This window comes from Jaculus jaculus, chromosome 1 (assembly GCF_020740685.1).
Source record: "Jaculus jaculus isolate mJacJac1 chromosome 1, mJacJac1.mat.Y.cur, whole genome shotgun sequence".
Classification (NCBI taxonomy): Eukaryota; Metazoa; Chordata; class Mammalia; order Rodentia; family Dipodidae; genus Jaculus; species Jaculus jaculus.
In genome coordinates this window covers 33,437,491-33,454,908 of record NC_059102.1, presented here as the reverse complement: position 1 = coordinate 33,454,908, position 17,418 = coordinate 33,437,491, and the positions used below count along the sequence as shown (strand labels likewise).

The 17,418-nt window shown below is 44.4% G+C and overlaps 1 protein-coding gene across 1 annotated transcript in view; it reads right to left on the bottom strand.

Annotated features, from left to right (window-relative positions):
• Fbxw4 (F-box and WD repeat domain containing 4) overlaps positions 1-17,418 on the bottom strand; it is a 111,001-nt gene that overhangs the window by 51,725 nt on the left and 41,858 nt on the right. The window contains exon 5 of the mRNA XM_004659425.2: positions 12,818-12,912. Coding sequence (XP_004659482.2) covers positions 12,818-12,912 — 95 coding nt within the window. The remainder of the gene's footprint in view (positions 1-12,817; positions 12,913-17,418) is intronic.

Sequence of the window (17,418 nt, the reverse complement as noted above, 5' to 3'; positions counted from 1 at the left end):
CAGTGGTTAAGGCACTTGCCTGCAGAGCGTAACAACCTGGGTTCAATTCCCCAATACCCATGTAAAACCAGATGTACAAACGTGGCATATGTGCCTGGAGTTTGTTTGCAGTGCCTAGAGGCCCTGGTGAGCCCATTCATTCTCTCTCTCTCTCCTTGCAAATAAAATAATGGAAATATTAAAAATTTAAAAACAACTTCTGGAGAGGCACATGGATTATCAGACCTGCAATCTACACAGCCAGAGATCTTATAAGAAGGGTTTGAGGGCTGGAGAGATGGCTTAGCAGTTAAGGTGCTTGCCTGCAAAGCCAAAGGACCTCAGTTTAATTCCCTAGGACTCATGTAAGCCAGATGTACAAGGTACCACATGCATCTGGAGTTTGTTTGTAGTGGCTGGAAGCCCTGGTGCACCATTTTCTCTCTCTCTTCTTCTGTCTCTCTGCCTCTTTCTCTCTCAAATAAGTAAATAAATAGATAAATTTAAAAAAAAAATTAACTAAAAAAAGTAAATAAACTTTAAAAAATAAGAGGGTTTGAAGGAAGAGTCAAATAAGAGGTTTTTCTTGGGGCTGGAGAGACGAATCAGTGGTTAAGGTGCTTGTTTGCAAAACGTGATGGTCCAAGTTTGAGTCCCTAGTACTCACGTAAATCCAGATGCACAAAGTGGTCCATGCATCTGGTGTTCATTTGCAGTGGCCAGAGGCCCTGCCATGCCTATGCCTATGCTCTCCATCTGTCTCCTCTCACTCTCTGTCTCTCTCTCTCTCTTTTTTTTTTTGTTTTTTTGAGGTAGGATTTCACTCTAGTCCAGGCTGACCTGAAACTCACTAAGTAGTCTCAGGGTGGCCTCGAACTCTCAGCAATCCTCCTACCTGTGCTTCCCAAGTGCTGGGATTGAAGGCATATGCCACCACGCCCGGCTGCCTCTGTTCTCTTGCTCTCTCTGTACTTGCAAATAAATAAATAAATAAATTTAAGACTGGAAAGATGACTTAGCAGTTAAGGCACTTGCCTGTAAAGCCAAAGAGTCCAAGTTTGATTGCCCAGGACCCACTTAAGCCAGATGCACAAGGTGGTGCATGTATCTAGAGCTCATTGCAGTAGACAGAGGTCCTGGCATGCCCATTCTTTCCATTCCTCCCTCACCCCCCTCTCCCTCTTTCTCTCAAATAAATAAAATATTTTTTTAAATTAAAAACAATTTTTAAAGGTTTTTCTGATGCATAGATACATCTTTCTTTTTGTCATCTTCCATAGAAATTCTTTTTTTGTTGTTTGTTTTTCAAGGTAGGATCTCACTTTAGCTTAGGCTGACCTGGAATTCTCTATGTAGTCTCAGGGTGGCCTCGAACTCATGGTGATCCTCCTACCTCTGCCTCCCAAGTGCTGGGATTAAAGACATGCACCACCACGCCCAGCAATAGAAATTCTTGACAGCACAGCAGAATCTAGAACCAACACAAACATCTAAGAGTCATACCATATTTACACCCAGCTCCCGAATCAATGGCCCACTATATTCAAGTGCTAATAGAACACATGAATGCTCATTCTTCTTGGTATAAAGAAAATGTTCTAGTTCTTGAGACCCAAGCCCCAACTGTCAACTGGAACTATATGATAACAAAACTCACTAAGGTTCATGGTCAAACTGTCATGGACAGCAGAAATCCTATCCTGGGCCCTGAGCCCATAACCAAGCAGAGCATGTTTGTCTGTTCTAAACTCAGAGGGCAGAAGAAATACAAGCAGCTCCAAGGACAGCTACATGGAGGTCCCTGTGACCAGGATTTGGGAAGATGGAAAGATGGTAGTGAGGGCTGAGGAGAAGCACCCTTCCAAAAAGAACTTTAAAATGAAAAGGAACACAAGGAACCTGAGAGTTAATTCTGAAGTGAAATATTGAAATCTGCTTGAAATGGCCTGAAAGCCACCTAAGTAAAGAGGATAGAGTGATCCCCACTCAATTCCCCCACAAATATCTTCTGCTCCTGATCCAGCCACAGCCCCATTATTGCATTCTCCTACTATTCCCAGTGCCTAGTCTAAGAGTAAGCACTATTGGCTTAAGAAACAAAAAGCATAGATCTTTCACGAAGATCCTCTTTTAACTGATCTGAGCATTATAGCTAACAGGTGGAGAAATCTGAAATATATGAGTAGTATCATGACAAGGCCACTGGAACGGATCAGTGCCATAAGTCAGGACGGATCAGTGCCATAAGTCAGGCAGTGCTAGAAGCTTCCGCTCCACCATCAGGTTCCTCTTTAGCCTTGACAGATCAAACCCTAAGCCGAAGCAAGCTGCAGAGATCAGTTCTGTCTCTGAGCCAAAGGTCTTCACAGTGAGGGACCAAAGCTGCCCTGCCTAGGCCTCTGCTGGCTGAGTCCCAGATTAATCACCATCAGGTGGGGCCTGGCCACCAGTCTGCAATCTGAGCCTGGGCAGCACCTGCAGAGGGGTCACCCCAGCACCTCCCTCACTCCCTTTGGGCAGGACCCCCAGGGCATGAGGGTATCCACCTGTTGGCAAGGCTACCTGGGATAGGAGGACACAACACTTAGCTATCTTCCACCTGGCATATAAGTGACAGATGGTTTGAGTGACATGGTGAAGAAAAGGAAAAGAAGGTAATGACTCACACAGTGAAGTCAAGCCCCAAGAGAAGGAAAACTTTCAGCCTCTTAGTAGGAAAAGTCCCAGTGTCCCTCTCATTCCTGTCTAAAGAATAAATCTTGGGGAGGGATGGCTTAGAGACTAAGGCTTTGCCTGTAAAGCCAAAGGACCCAGGTTTGATTCCCCAGGACCCATATTAGCCAGATGCACAAGATAGCGCATGCATCTGCTGGTCATTTGCAATGATTAGAGGCCAAGTGCGCCCATTCTCTCTCCTCTCTCTCTCTCTCTTTCTCTCTGTCAAATAAATAAGTAAAAATAAAATATTTTTTAAAAATTATTTACTAAAAAAAAAAGAATAAGTCTACCTGATATCAGCAATGGGGGAAGGATGTCTTGGAGTTTATGAACTCATTAGATGCCTTGTGTACATATTCTTTTCATCTATAGATCAACAGAAGCCCAATGGGAAGGAGAAAGACCAGTCAGGGGTCTCCACTGAAACACCTATAATGCTACCAGACATTCCTTGTGAAAAAATGCCTGGCCACAAATGTACGATGTGAGGATGTGGGGAAGCCTGCTCTAAATGCCAAGATCTCCAAGAGCAAGTTCTCCAGATGATCTGCTACCATAGGAGACTGTTTCAAGCACAGATGCTTGTGGAACTGGTGTAAAGGATATACACCTTCTGTCTATGCAGGATGGCACTTTTCAGGACAAAAAGAACATATTATATTATGAATTCCTCACAGATGGCAGCCCCCGAGTAAAGCAGACCTATTGGGAAGCTAATAAAACAGGAGGCAGCATGGAGACCTGTGTCTTAGACTGATGGGTCCCAGGCCATGATATGAGCTATCTGGAGAGACCACTGGGCTAGATGTACTCTTCCAACCCACTCATGGCCCAAGGGAAGTAAGGATGGGAGGAGTCAGAGTCAGATTGAAGTGTGTCCCTTGAAAGGCAGAGAAAAGTATAGGCCAGAGGAGGGGAGCAGGAGCTCTGCCAGCAACTTCATCTGAGGAATGACACCCATCTCGATTGTCACAGCTTTTACCTCCACAGTCCCAACCCCAGGAACTCCCTTTGAACCTCCTGCTATAACCCAGAGTCAGGAGAGAGCAGTGGCTACAATTACACACTTGCTTAGGGAAGGGGGTGGGTGCTCCATGTGACAGGCCATGAAAGGTCCCTGCCTATAAAGCAGCCTGGAAAACAAACCCTTAATTTAAATGTTAATGAAAGTGCTGTGGCGACATCAGAGGCTTCCTGGCTGCTCCTAGAACAGCCACACCAGCCCCAGAATTTATGACTCCCCTTTACCCTCTGCCTCCCTCTCTGCCTCATCACCCACTGAAGTTTAAAGAGGAAAAAAGAGAAAAAGAAAAAAAACACCCTAATTTTAACATTAGCACCATGCTTCCACCTTGGGATGTGACTGCTAAATTATCTGTTAGCAGGACAATGATCAAAGGAGGAAAAACACAGGCGCGCTGCACACACACTCTACAATGGTCCACAGCGGCAGCGGGGGCACAAGATGAGCAGAGGACAGTGCAAAGGTGGTACAGGTGCGGACTGCGGATGACCAGTGGTGCAGGGAGGGGAGTGAGGACACTGAACCCATCACAGCTCTCTCGTATTTTTATTTTTCAATTGACATATCAGAGTCCTACATATATATGGAATATAGTATAATAACTTGATACATGTATGAAATGTTATGTTGATCAAACCTGAGTAATTAGTACTTCCGCTTCCTCAAACATTTACCATTTCCATGTGTTAGAAACCTTGTGACTCTTCTGGTTATTTTTAAATGTATCATAAATTACTGCAGGCTAAAGTGTCACAGGACTCCAGAATCATCTATCTATCTGTCTGTCTATCCTATCCTATCCTATCCTACCCTACCCTACCCTACCCTATCCTATGTCTATCTATGTCCCTCCAGTCCTCTCAAGCATCCATCTAAGGACTCTCCATACTGTTCTACTACCCACAGTCTGGTTCTCCAATCAGATTTTGCCATTGAGTTCGTGGTGGCTTCCCTCGTGACAACAGGGCAATAGCAATACTTAAGCAATATCTGGAGAGAAAATGAGATGGCAAAGAAGCAAGAGAAATGAGGGAATAGAGGGAGAGAGAGAGAGAGAGAGCGATCAGATGGAGAAAGAATCCAACACTGAGACTACAGGATAGAAATGGACCCTTGCTAGAAGGGCTAGAGTCTCACATCAACTCTATACCCATAGTGTCTGGCCCTCCACTGTAGCAGATTTCTATTTGGAGAATTTTATTTAAGGCAGGTCTTGATAAGCAAGCCAACCACACTGTCTGCGAAGAAGCTGCTCTCACAAATGCATTCTGAGCCACCTAGGGCCAGAAAGGTGCTAGTAAGGACAACAGCTTAGCACATGAGCCTGCCCTGGATACTGGCTAAATTCCAGGGTCTTGAAGAATGGAAACTGACCCCTGGTATCTGATCCTTGCTACTGATGGGTATGACCCCTGAGAAGACTGGAACTGAAGTGGAGGGCCCTGCACTGAGCTTTAGTAGGACCTGACCCAAGACAATGCCTCCCAACACTATACCACTGATGCCTTTCCAGGATAAGCACATTATAGGCTGGAACAGTGAACCCACCTAGCATTACTCAAAGCTTCCACCTTCCTCCAGGTCTCCTGATGCCTCTTCTAGTCACACCAGCCCCTACCTCCTCTACAATGGCTCTCTCATTCAGGGATATCATGTGCAGAATACTCCCTCCTATGCTCTTGCTGTCTGGCAAGAGGCAGCACAGAGCCACTTGTGCCTGGCTCTTTAGGTCTCCTTTTCCCGGCAAAGGAAACATCCCTCTGCCCTAATCCTGGAAAGACAGAAAGGTCTCCAAACCACTATGAGGGAGGATCAAATACAAAGTGAAGCACTACAAAGCTACCTGGCCATCTTTCTGCAGTTTATCAAGGCTAGAGAGATCCCCATCGATCACTGTCAATCAGAAAGACATACTTTTGTATTTGATTCGTCTTCCACTCAGAGCAGTGAGTTATAAAGCTCAGGGCTAGAAAACTGCAGCACCATAGAGACCCAACAGAACTCACATTGAAAGCTGGCTGCCTCTTTTTCCAACCCTTCAAACCTCTATGTCAGAGCACACTCCGCATGTAATTACCTTCCAGTAAAGAAAGATGCACTTCAACAAACTGGTGGATGGCGTTTACCACACACAGCACACAGTAAACCCTGCAGCTGCTGGAACAAACACCGGCTCTCCCAGCACCCCCACCTTCTGCCAAATAGTACACAGTGCTGGCTTTCCTTCCAGACTAGCCCTCCCCTCTGGGAGAAATGAAGCAAGAAGAAACAGCCCCTCCATCAAAAGCCCCCAGAGGCCTCAACTCACTTTACAAATTTGAACTGGTACATTTCATGCAGACTTGGACTAATCCCCCCAAAACAAACAAGCCACCACAGCAAGCAAAGTTACACAAAATTATATTGTATATTTACTAACATAGCCAAGTCAAGTTTCTACACCTATACCACTCATATATTTCCCTGATGACAGAAAGTGGGAGCGAAGGGATTAAAGCCCAAGAGCCATGGGAAGCCTTCCTGACCACGCTCACCTGCATGACAGCAGCATTGTTCAGAGATGAGGCAAAAGCTCTGCTAAGCACCTTCTAGTGCTTGTAGGGCAATGGTGTGCAGAGGAAGGAAGAGCTGCATGTCCTCTCCATTGCTCTCCTAGGCAAACAGGGCAGAGAGGTCTATAGATTCATTTCACTACAAGCCCCTATTACTGGTTAGATAGATCCAGAAAACCAAAACTCTCTGTGTACGTGAGCTCCTAGAATGGCACAAGCATTTACAGTTACCCACATGAGCCCAAGCCTCTCCTACCCCTCTCTATCTCAAGTCTGGCCACCAAGAAGAAAGAATGTTCCCAGATACCCACAGAGCCTTTCGAGGGCCACTGCAAGATGCTGATGAGGGAGGGACAGCAATGGCCCACAGGCCCGCTTGTGGTCTTCCCTCAGCACATAGGACATGGCAATAGGCTAGAATACTGACTGTGGCATTTTCTGTTCCATCTCACAAGTGGCCTGCATTGATCGTGACTGGGCTTTAATTTCTCCTTCTCTCTGAAAGACAGCCAGATGCAGCCAAAGGCCCTTAGCCAATTCTGGCAAACAACATGCTGATATATCCATCTTAGCCCCACAGTACGCTGCTGTGGAAGCACCGCACAGTAAGTGTGCAGGAATGACACAGGAAGAGATGGGAAGTAGAAAAGAATAGTTAGGTCGTCAATAGTTTTGTATTGCTTTTGAGTAGTTACTAACTTTATTCAGCAGGTAGTAAACTGTGTGTGTATTGTTGTTTTTTCTTAATTTATTTATTTATTTGAGAGAACGAGGCAGAGGGAGAGAGAGAGAATGGGTGCAGCAGGGCCTCAAGCCACTGCTAACAAACTCCAGATGCATGCATGTGCCACCTTGTGCATCTGGCTTACATGGGTACTGGGGGAATCAAACCAAGGTCCTTTGGCTTTGCAGGCAAGTGTTTTAACCACTAAGCATCTCTCCCACCCATTGTTGTTTTTAAGTAGGGTTTCGCTCTAGCCAAGGCTGATCTGGAACTCACTAACTTAGGCTGGTCTCCAACTAAAGGCAATCCTCCCACCTTAGCCTCCTGAGTGCTAGGATAAAAGTTGTGAGCCACATTGCCTGGTTGGGAAATAACTTTTAAATAACAATAAATCACATCATACATTTTTTTGGTGGGAGTGTTCTAGGTATGGTCTCACTCCAGCCTAGGCTGACCTGGAACTCACTCTGTAGTCCCAGGCTGGTTTTGAACTCACAGCAATCTTCCTATCTCTGCCTCCCAAGTGCTGGGATTAAAGGTGTATGCCACCATGCCTAGCTTTTTTTTCCCTCCAGCTATTCATTTTTTCAAAAAAAAAAAAAAATGCTTTTTTGTGTTACTGATGGGAAAGTGCTCAGAATTTGTGTGACCTTAGGAGCTATAGCTGAGACCAGATATAATGTGTTCCTGTCATACAACTACAGCAGACATATTCCATACTTTCTTACTTGTCCTTCACTTGCTCATCCAACAGTGACAGGTAGGAAATGCCTTTATGAAAGAAGGCGTCATTCAAAAGCCCTAAATCTTGACAAGAGAATTACTAGTGGCAAGACAACAAGATGGCTAGGTAGGCACACAGGAGGTAAAGGAAAGGGTCCTGGCCTACCACCTTCCTCAGGAGCCTACTGTTTCCCTTCAGTATATCTTTAGGATTGAAACACAGCTCAGAGCACATGACTTAAGAACCACCCTGTACAACTGTTCACAAGCAAGAACTCGAGGTCACAGAAGGAAGGAAAGGAAGGAACATCCGAACATAGGTAGAATTCCTGCTTTCTTCTGGGGGCTTGAGGTTCGATATTTCATGCTAAAAGTACCTGGGTACATGCACAAGAAAAGAAAGGAAAACAAAAACAAACAGCACCAAAAATAAGATACATAGGACTGATTATTTTATTATATTTGATAGAGAACAAGGCAGAGAGAAAGAAAATGGGCATACCAGGGCCTCTAGCTGCTGCAAACTCCAGACACATGTGCCACCTTGTGCATCTGGCTTACTTGGGTCCTAAGGAATCAAACCTGCATCCTTTGGCTTTGTAGGCAAGTCCCTTAACAGCTAAGCCATCTCTCCAGCCCCTGATTAATTATTTTGAACAGGAGAAAGACACTAATGGAGGAAAGAACAGTGCAAGCTAGCTGTCCAGGTTCCTTCCAATTGTATAAGGGAACAATAACTAAGAAGCTGTCATGGAAACTGAAAACACATGCCTTTAGAGGACAGTGACTGCCCATATCAGGGCCCAGAATCACATAACTCAGTGATATGACAATAGCAATGCTTTTCTGGTTATTGTTGTTTCTTATTTGTTTGTTTGTTTGTTTTTGAGGAAGTATCTCGCTGTAGTCCAGTCTGACCTGGGGACACTGCAATGCTGACAGGGAAGGAATACCAAATATCCACGAGGGTCACTCCAAGGGACAAGGAAAAGGGAGAAGAGATTCTTACTGAGATTGCACTCAAGAAGACTGCAAGAGGAGGGAGGGAATTTCCATGGGATTTTTTTTTATAATCATGGAAAATGCTGATAAAAATTTTTTTAAAAAATGAAAAAAAAAGAAGACTGCAAGAGATCAGTGCAACCCCCTGGGGCCAGAAACCCAGGAGACAGGCTTGAGCACTACGCAAATGCTATACAAAGTAAGGGGTGACTGACATAAAAGTAAAACCTTTTTAGCTTTCCAGTCTTCATATACAGTATTTCAGGTCATCTCCACAGTAATTGAGTAAGAAAAAAATTTATTCACATGTAATAGATAAAGAAAGTGAGGCTTGCCGGGCGTGGTGGCGCACGCCTTTAATCCCAGCACTCGGGAGGCAGAGGTAGGCCATGAGTTCAAGGCCACCCTGAGACTACAGAGTTAATTCCAGGTCAGCCTGGACCAGAGTGAGACCCTACCTCGAAAAAAAAGAAAGTGAGGCTAGGAGAAAAGAGTGACTCACCTGTGGTTACCTTGCTAACAGGGGGCAAAACAGACCTTGTCTCCCAGATTGCTCTACAGAATACATCCTGTCAGCCAGGCGTGGTGGCGCACGCCTTTAATCCCAGCACTCGGGAGGCAGAGGTAGGAGGATCGCCACGAGTTTGAGGCCAGCCTGAGACCACATGGTAAATTCCAGGTCAGCCTGAGCTAAAGTGAAACCTTACCTTGAAGAAAAAAAAGAAAAGAAAAGAACACACCCTGAGGTTGGGCATCAGTGTGTCCTGGGGTTGAAAAAAATGGATGAGTTTATTGAAAGGCTCAAAGCCATGGACACAGTGAACAGAAACAGATTTAATAAATAGTGTACAGATCCTAGTCTCATATATCCTTTGAGTAAGACACTAGCACATGTTCTCGTCATCTAATGTAAAGAATTCCAAACACAAAGTATTTAAAAGTCCAAGGGTCTGAAGAGATTGCTCAGAGGTTACGGCACTTGCCTACAAAGACTAATGACCAAGGTTGGATTCCCCAGTACCCACACAAAGCCAGAGGTACAGAGTGGTGCATGCATCTGAGGAGTTACAGAAAAAGCCTTATTAAATAACTGGATCAGATGCTGAACAGACAGTGAACTATGAAAAAAGAATTATCCAGGAGTAAGAAAATACTCCAAGAAGACTGAAGAAGAATGCGAAGAAAACCAAAAGTGAGGTCTTTACCAAAGATGGCACATAAGAAGAACTTAGCAGAGGATCTGCTCAGGGACAGTGACTGCTAGCTGCATATATTACTAACTAGAAATCCAGGTCGTTCTCCACAGTCAGTCTCCAAGGGATGGCCAAAACCCCAAACTCTGGCTGGGGAGATGCCTCAGCAGTTAAAGGCACTTGCTTGCAAAGTTTGCTGACCTGGGTTCAATACCCCAGTACCCACATAAAGCCAGATGCAAAAAGTGACACATGCATTTGGAGTTTGTTTGCAGTGGCAATAGGCCCTGGTGCACTCATACTCTTCTTATCTCCTCTTCTCTTCTCTCTCTTAAATAAATAAAAATTTTAAAAACCAAAACTCAGTTTTATTACATTCTCAAATGCTTCTTTTCTTCCTTCTCCTCTCTTCTCCTTTTTTTTTTTTTTCCAGTGCTGAGGATGAAACCCAAGGTTTTCTGCTTGCTAAACAAGTGTTCTCCCATGAGCTAAATCCCCAACTCTTCAAATGAATTTTTTTGTTTTGTTTTTTGAGGTAGGGTTTCACTCTTGTCCAGGCTGACCTGGAATTCACTATGTAGTCTCAGGGTGGCCTCGAACTCTCAGTGATCCTCCTACCTCTGCCTCCCAAGTGCTGGGATTAAAGGCATGCCCCACCACACCTGGCATGGCTAATGCTCTTTTTAAAAAATATTACTTACTGGGCTGGAGAGATGGCTTAGCAGTTAAGGTGTTTGCTACATTTGCCCAAGACCCACATAAGCAAGATATATAAGGTGATGCATGCATCTGGAGTTCATTTGCAGTGGCTAGTGGCCCTAGTGTGCCCATTCTCTCTAACAAATAAATAAAATATATTTTTAAAATATTTACTTATTTGAGAGAGAGAATGGGCACACCAGGGCCTCCTGCTGCTACAAATGAATTCCAGATTCAAGTGCCATTTTGTGAATCTGGCTTTATGTGGGTATTGGGGTACTGAACTCAGGCCAGCAGACTTTACAAACAAGTGCCTTTAACTGCTGAGCCACCTTTCCAGCCCCCTCCTCAAATGCTTCTTAATGAGGAAGGCAGACTCTGTTCTCAACCTCTCTTACTGACACTCTCTAAAATAGGTGCTGTGTTCTCTTCTGCTGAGACACAGCCCAACACATTCCAGAGGCAGTGGCTAGAGTAGAGGACTCTGAGGATTAAGGTACAGGGAATAGCCTATTCATGGTTTTTGGCCTCAATGCACACGGACCATCTCCAGCCTGAATAGTCCCCTCTACCACCAACGCCATCCTAGCTTCCTGAAGCCAAAGAAGTCCACAGGTATCAACTAAGACAGTCACCAGCATACCTGTCTTCTCCCACTTACAGTCCTACCTTCCTTCACGCCTTATACTTACCAAGCCCACAGAAATACAAGCCTATCTAACAAGCTTTAAGAAGGGCAGCATTAGAGAAAAGCTGAGGAGGAGACAAAGCTCAATGGCTCCATTTTCCACCCTTTGCTCCCACACACTTAGCCTCTTCACTCCTGGCTGGTCTTCCCTTTCCTCTTTCCTAAGATTGCTAGAATGATTTGTTCTGAACAGCGACAGGTTTATAGGTTAGCCGACACCTCTGCTCTGTGGAATTTTAATTAACTTCTCCCATCGTCAATATGCTAAGGAATGGGGTCTCCATTCTCTGGGGTCAGCAATGTGTTTCAGGTCCTGCTATATCAGCCGTCAAATTGAAGAATTAATGACGTGGCTAATCGGCTCTAATTCTTAGGAAGAAAAAAATTTGAAAGGGAGCTGTGGAAGGGAGCAGGAGGAGGGGTGCAGGCTCCCTGAGGTGAGGAGAAAGAACCTGAAGTGGGCAGAGCAAAGGGGACTTCAATCACTCATAAAACAGGTGACTGACTTAAACCAATGGTGGAGGATAGCAGCGTTACAACTTTCCAAATTCCATTTTGATGAACATGATGGGTGAAGGAAGTACACAAAGACCCTGTAACTACTATGATGGTACAGATATAAGACGGAGTATCTATGAATCCCTCTGGGGAGGACAGAGGCCTTGCCTTGGTTTAGGAAAGTCTAAATAAAAGCACATGATATGTTTGAAAGAAATTATCTTTATGAAACTCAATACTCTAAATGACTAATGCCAGTGAAAATGTTTGCAATAATAATGAGATCCTAAAAAGCAGAAAACAGGATGTAAAAATCACTTGCTCATATTTCTCTAGTTTTGTTGTTTGTTTGCTTATTTATTTGTTTGTTTTGAAACAGGCTCTCACTCTATAGTCCAGACTGGCCTGGAACTTATTATGTAGCCCAGGGCTGATCTCAAACTCATGGGGGACCCCACCCCATCTTTCTCTAGTTATAGCTGAAGAATCAGCCACAAGCCTTCAATCCCAGCCCTCAGGGCGACACAGTGAGTTCATGGGCAGCCTGGGCTAAAGCGAAGTCCTACCTTGAAAAAAACAAAAAGAAAAGAAAAAAGCTTAAGAAACAGATTACTCACACCTGTAATCCCACCACCTGGGGAAGCTGAGGCAGGAGGATCTCTAGTTTGAGGCCAGCCTGGGCTGCACAGCAAGATGCCTTAGCCATTAAGGCGTTTGTCTGCAAAACCAAAGAAACCCAGTTCAGTTCTCCAGGACCCAGCCCCAACATTCTAGTATCTTTTCATTAGCACTTCTCAGGTTAGATGCTTAGGAAATTAGCTCCTAAAAGGTTACCAAAACCCCACAAATATGTGAAAATATCTAATGACTTCAAATAACTGGAAAAAATTTAAATCTTCAAGAGAGTGGCTCAAAGCAACAGTGAGAATGCTGGTGAAAAAGTTCTATCTCATCAGACCTACTAAAACATAACTATTCTTGTATCAGATAAAATCAATCCAAAAATTTCTCCCTTACCTGAGTACTGGGCTGATAGCAATGGACCAGACTCGATCTTCAGTCTGGATAGTGTGTAAGCACTGCCCCAGCTGGCCAGAGGCCAAAGACCATACCTGGAAACAGGAGAGGAGATGCTCTTGTTGGCATTGCCTAGGATTAGGAGGGAGGGAAATATACCCGATGGGAGACTGTGACTAGGGAGGTAAAGAAATGAAGAGTCCTTTCTGTCCTGCACACACACAGTTCTGGCTCACCTACTATGGAAACAGACCTGCTTCTAGTCCTAACCACCCCATTTACTTCCACCTGAGAGCTCTTTTTTTTTTTTTTAATTATTTTATTTATTTATTTATTTGAGAGCGACAGACACAGAGAGAAGGACAGATAGAGGGAGAGAGAGAGAATGGGTGCGCCAGGGCTTCCAGCCTCTGCAAACGAACTCCAGATGCGTGCGCCCCCTTGTGCATCTGGCTAACGTGGGACCTGGGGAACCGAGCCTCGAACCGGGGTCCTTAGGCTTCACAGGCAAGCGCTTAACCGCTAAGCCATCTCTCCAGCCCCTGAGAGCTCTTAATTACCACCCAATTCTCTACCAGGGAATCAAAAGTTCTACATTCCTTGTCTTTTTAAAACTTCTGTTTTAGAGGCTGGAAAGATGGCCTAGGAGTTAAGGTGCTTGCCTTATGCCAGATGCACAAGGTGCCACATGTGTCTGGAATTCATTTGCAATGGTTACAAGCCCTCGTATATCCATTCTCTATCTGCCTCTCTGTCTCAAATAAATAAAATATTTTTAATTGTTTGGTTTTGGAACTGGAAATATAGCTTAGTGGTTAAAGCACTTGCTTGCAAAGCCTAAGGACCCAGGTTTGATTCCCCAGTACCCATGTAAGCCACATGCACAAGGTAGCACATACATCTGGAGTTCATTTGCATTGACTAAAAGCCCTTATGCACCCATTTTCTCTCTGTCTATCTTTCTCTCTCAAATAAATAAATAAAATATAAAAAATTGGTTTTTAAAAAATTTTTACATGTGTGTGTGCACACTTTTTGCATCTGGCTTTACGTATGTGCTGGGAAATCAAACGGGCTGGAAGGCTTTGCAAGCAAGCACCTTTAGCCACTCAGCCATCTCCCCAGTTCCCATATTCCTTATCTGATTTAACCAAAGATTACATAGAGGGAGCTTGCCTCTTTAGACAACTCCCCCATGTTTGTAAATATCCCTTTCTCCTCTTTCTCACTGTGAGTTTTCTTTGAGTATGTAGGGAGAGGTAGGAAGAGCAAGGTACACTATGGAGAGACATGTATAGAGTTAGAGTAAAACAGGGAAAGAACAGAAAAAGACTTCAAAGCACAAAGGTGGTGTGCTGTTGTTTATTTATTCATAATGCATGGAATCCAAAGCTATTCATGTCAGCAGGGAATTTAGCACCTAGTGTCACCAAAAGTAGCAAAAAAGCTTAACTTTTTTAAGCTTCCATATCACCACAGGTTAAAAATATTGCTTGGAGCACACTATCTGGTCCCTATCAGTCAGGAATGTACATTAGCAGCCACTCTGGGCTTAACTCTAATCAACACTCCCAGAGCCCTCTCAGCAGTCAGCGCATTTAGAAATCTCCCATTAAGCACAGAGCTCCCCCTCACCTCTCCCTACCCGAGAAGACACACACAGGGACATAAGCCTCTAACCAAACAGAGGACCCTTAAATGCACAGGGCTGTCCCTAGACAGCAACCACAGAGGGACCCCAAGGCAGCTAGATGGATCAATGACCTCCCAAGGTCCCTGCAGAGCTATAAGAGGAACACACCAAACTCAGGCAGGACCTTAGATGGAAGAACTTGAAGAAAACATTCCTTCATTGTAAGGGGTAAGTGATGGAGTAGGGGCAATGCTCATGCCTTCTAAGGGTCACATGGTATCTCCTCCCTATAAAAGGAGAAAGTGCTTCTTAGACTTTGTGGGTGTGATGGGGTGGGGGTGGGGTGATTATGTGAGTGACTTTTTCCAACACTAGAAAATAAGCTTTAACCAGAAGATCCTAAGTGAGGAGATGTAGAAAACACAGGTAAATACCACAATTTTCCCTGCAACACTAAGATTCTGGCATATTCTTTGAGTTTCTTCTTCACCCCTTTGGTGATGAGTAGATGCCCTTCTGATTTCCTCCTTAGACTGCTGCAGCTTGAAAGAGACCATTGCCTTTTCTCTGATCTGACCTGAACTCCCTGGGAGGAGGTGCTTGCTTGCAGAATGAGGGAAGTACTAAGCACTCTGATTTATAAAATCTCTAGGGACCGGGCATGGTGGCAAACACCTTTAATCCCAAACGCAGAGGAAGGAGAACCACTGTGATTTGGAAGCTAGTCTGGGACTATACAGCAAGTGTCAGGTCAGCCTGTGCTAGAGTGAGACCCTACCTCGAAAACAACAACAACAAAAATCTCTAAGGAAGCTAAGTGGTGGTGGTGGCAGTGCATGTCTTTAATCCCAGTACTCAAGAGGCTGACTGCTGTGAGTTCGAGTTCAGCCTAAGGCTACAGAGTGAGTTCCATGTCAACCTGGGCTAGAGTGAAAGCCAATCACAAAAAAAAAAAAAAAAAAATCTCTAGGGAGGACTGGAGAGATGGCTTAAAGACCCAGGTTCAATTTCCCAATACCCATGTAAGCCAGATGCACAAGATGGCGCATGCGTCTGGGGTTCATTTACAGTGGCAGGGAACCCAGGCATGTCCGTTCTGCTTCTCTCTATCTGCCTCTTTCTCTCTCTCTCAAATAAATTAATTAATTAAAACTTTTTTTAAAAAATTTTCTACGAAAAGCCTAGGCCTGAACTTACTAGAGCTTACACAGAAATGACTGGACAGGTTCTAGATCCTGAAACAAGAGAACTGGGAGGGGCTCAAAAAGTATAGTGCCAGTTCCAAGCCATTACCTAGAAAGGTGCTCTTCCCAGCCTGTCCCAGCAGCACAGCATCCCCTGGCAACATGAATATCCTAGAACCTGAGGGACAGGAGTTGACAGGGTATGATGGCTAAATCCCTACTCTCAATGCAAAACATACACTGTTCTCTCCTTCATAGTGTCCCCTTCCTAGACAATGTGATCTCCTTCCTCTGAACTTTCTGGCCTATTCCCTAGAGCCTACACTTCGCAGTCCTGGCCTTCCGCAACTCCAAAGAGCTCCACTATCTCTACTGCCTCACACATAGCAGGCACTCCTAAGAATTAGTGAAAGGACAGAAATAAAGGAGGAAATGAAGGTCAGTACCAGACAGGCCCACCAACAACACAGGCTAAAATCTTTTCATGTCCCAGAAAAGGACTGACCCCGTTAATGTTTAGAAAAGCAATATTCAAGCAATCCCATTATAGCAAATCTGAAACTAGAGTTGAGGACTAGGGAAGGAAGAGGGTTCCCTAGGCAGTCCTAGCTCAGAAGTATTTTAAAGAGAATGCTTTCACCCCATAAATCACATTTCTCATTCCTAAAAGGCAATACTTGTGCCCCCCACCAAAAAAATAAAAATAGGCCACAGGGGTTTATAAACAGGTTTATAAACAAACAAAACTTGTGTGTGTTATTCTGTAAACTTAGGTACATTAGAAGACTGCAGACATGGCTGTAAAAGCAGATGCAGCTGGAAAAAAAACGTGGCAGGAGAGTTATAAAAGGTTAACAGTGAGAATGTGGAAATGGATCAGAGAAAGGAAGGTGGCTAGATGCAAAGACAACAAAAAGGAGGGAAACTCAAGCAGTCTCCAGAGAGGCAGAAAAGATGAGCTGGCCAGGAACCTATCAGGGAGCCCAAAACCAGATGGTCACCTTTAAAAAGCCGAAGAAGAAACCGGGCGTGGTGGTGCATGCCTTTAATCCCAGTACTCAGGAGGCAGAGGTAGGAGGATTGCTACGAGTTCGAGGCCACCCTGAGTCTACATAGTGAATTCCAGGTCAGCCCAGGCTAGAGCAAAACCCTGCCTTGAAAAGAAAAGAAAAAGGAAGAGGGTCAACTGTGACACTCTTCAGCAGTAGAAAGTATCTATTTAAAAAAAAAAAATGTTTATTTACTTATTTGAAAGAGAGAAAAAGAGTCAGATAGAGAAACAGAATGGGAGCACCAGGGCTCGAGCCACTGCAAACAAACTCCAAATATATGCACCACTTTGTGCCTCCTGGCTTTACACAGGTACTGAGAAACTGAACCCAGACTGTTAGGCTTTGCAAGTAGGTACCTTTAACCACTGAGCCATCTCTCTAGTCTTCATTTTAAATATTAAAAATAAACTAAGGCTGGAGGGATAGCTCAGTAGTTAAGGAGCTTGCCTGCAAAACCTATGGACTAATGTTCAACTCTCCAAATCCCATGTAAGCCAGGCACACAAGGTAATGGAGGCACACAAGGTTGTACATGTGTACAAGATGGCGCACACAGCTGGAGTTCAACTGCTATGGCTGGAGGCCCTGGCACACCAATTCTGTCTGTTCGTCTATCTCCCTGATAAAACATATATATATTTAAAAGATTTTTAAAAATTAAAGCTGGATGTGGTGGCACACACCTTTAACCCCAGCACTCAGGAGGCAGAAGTAAAAGGAGTGCTGTGAGTT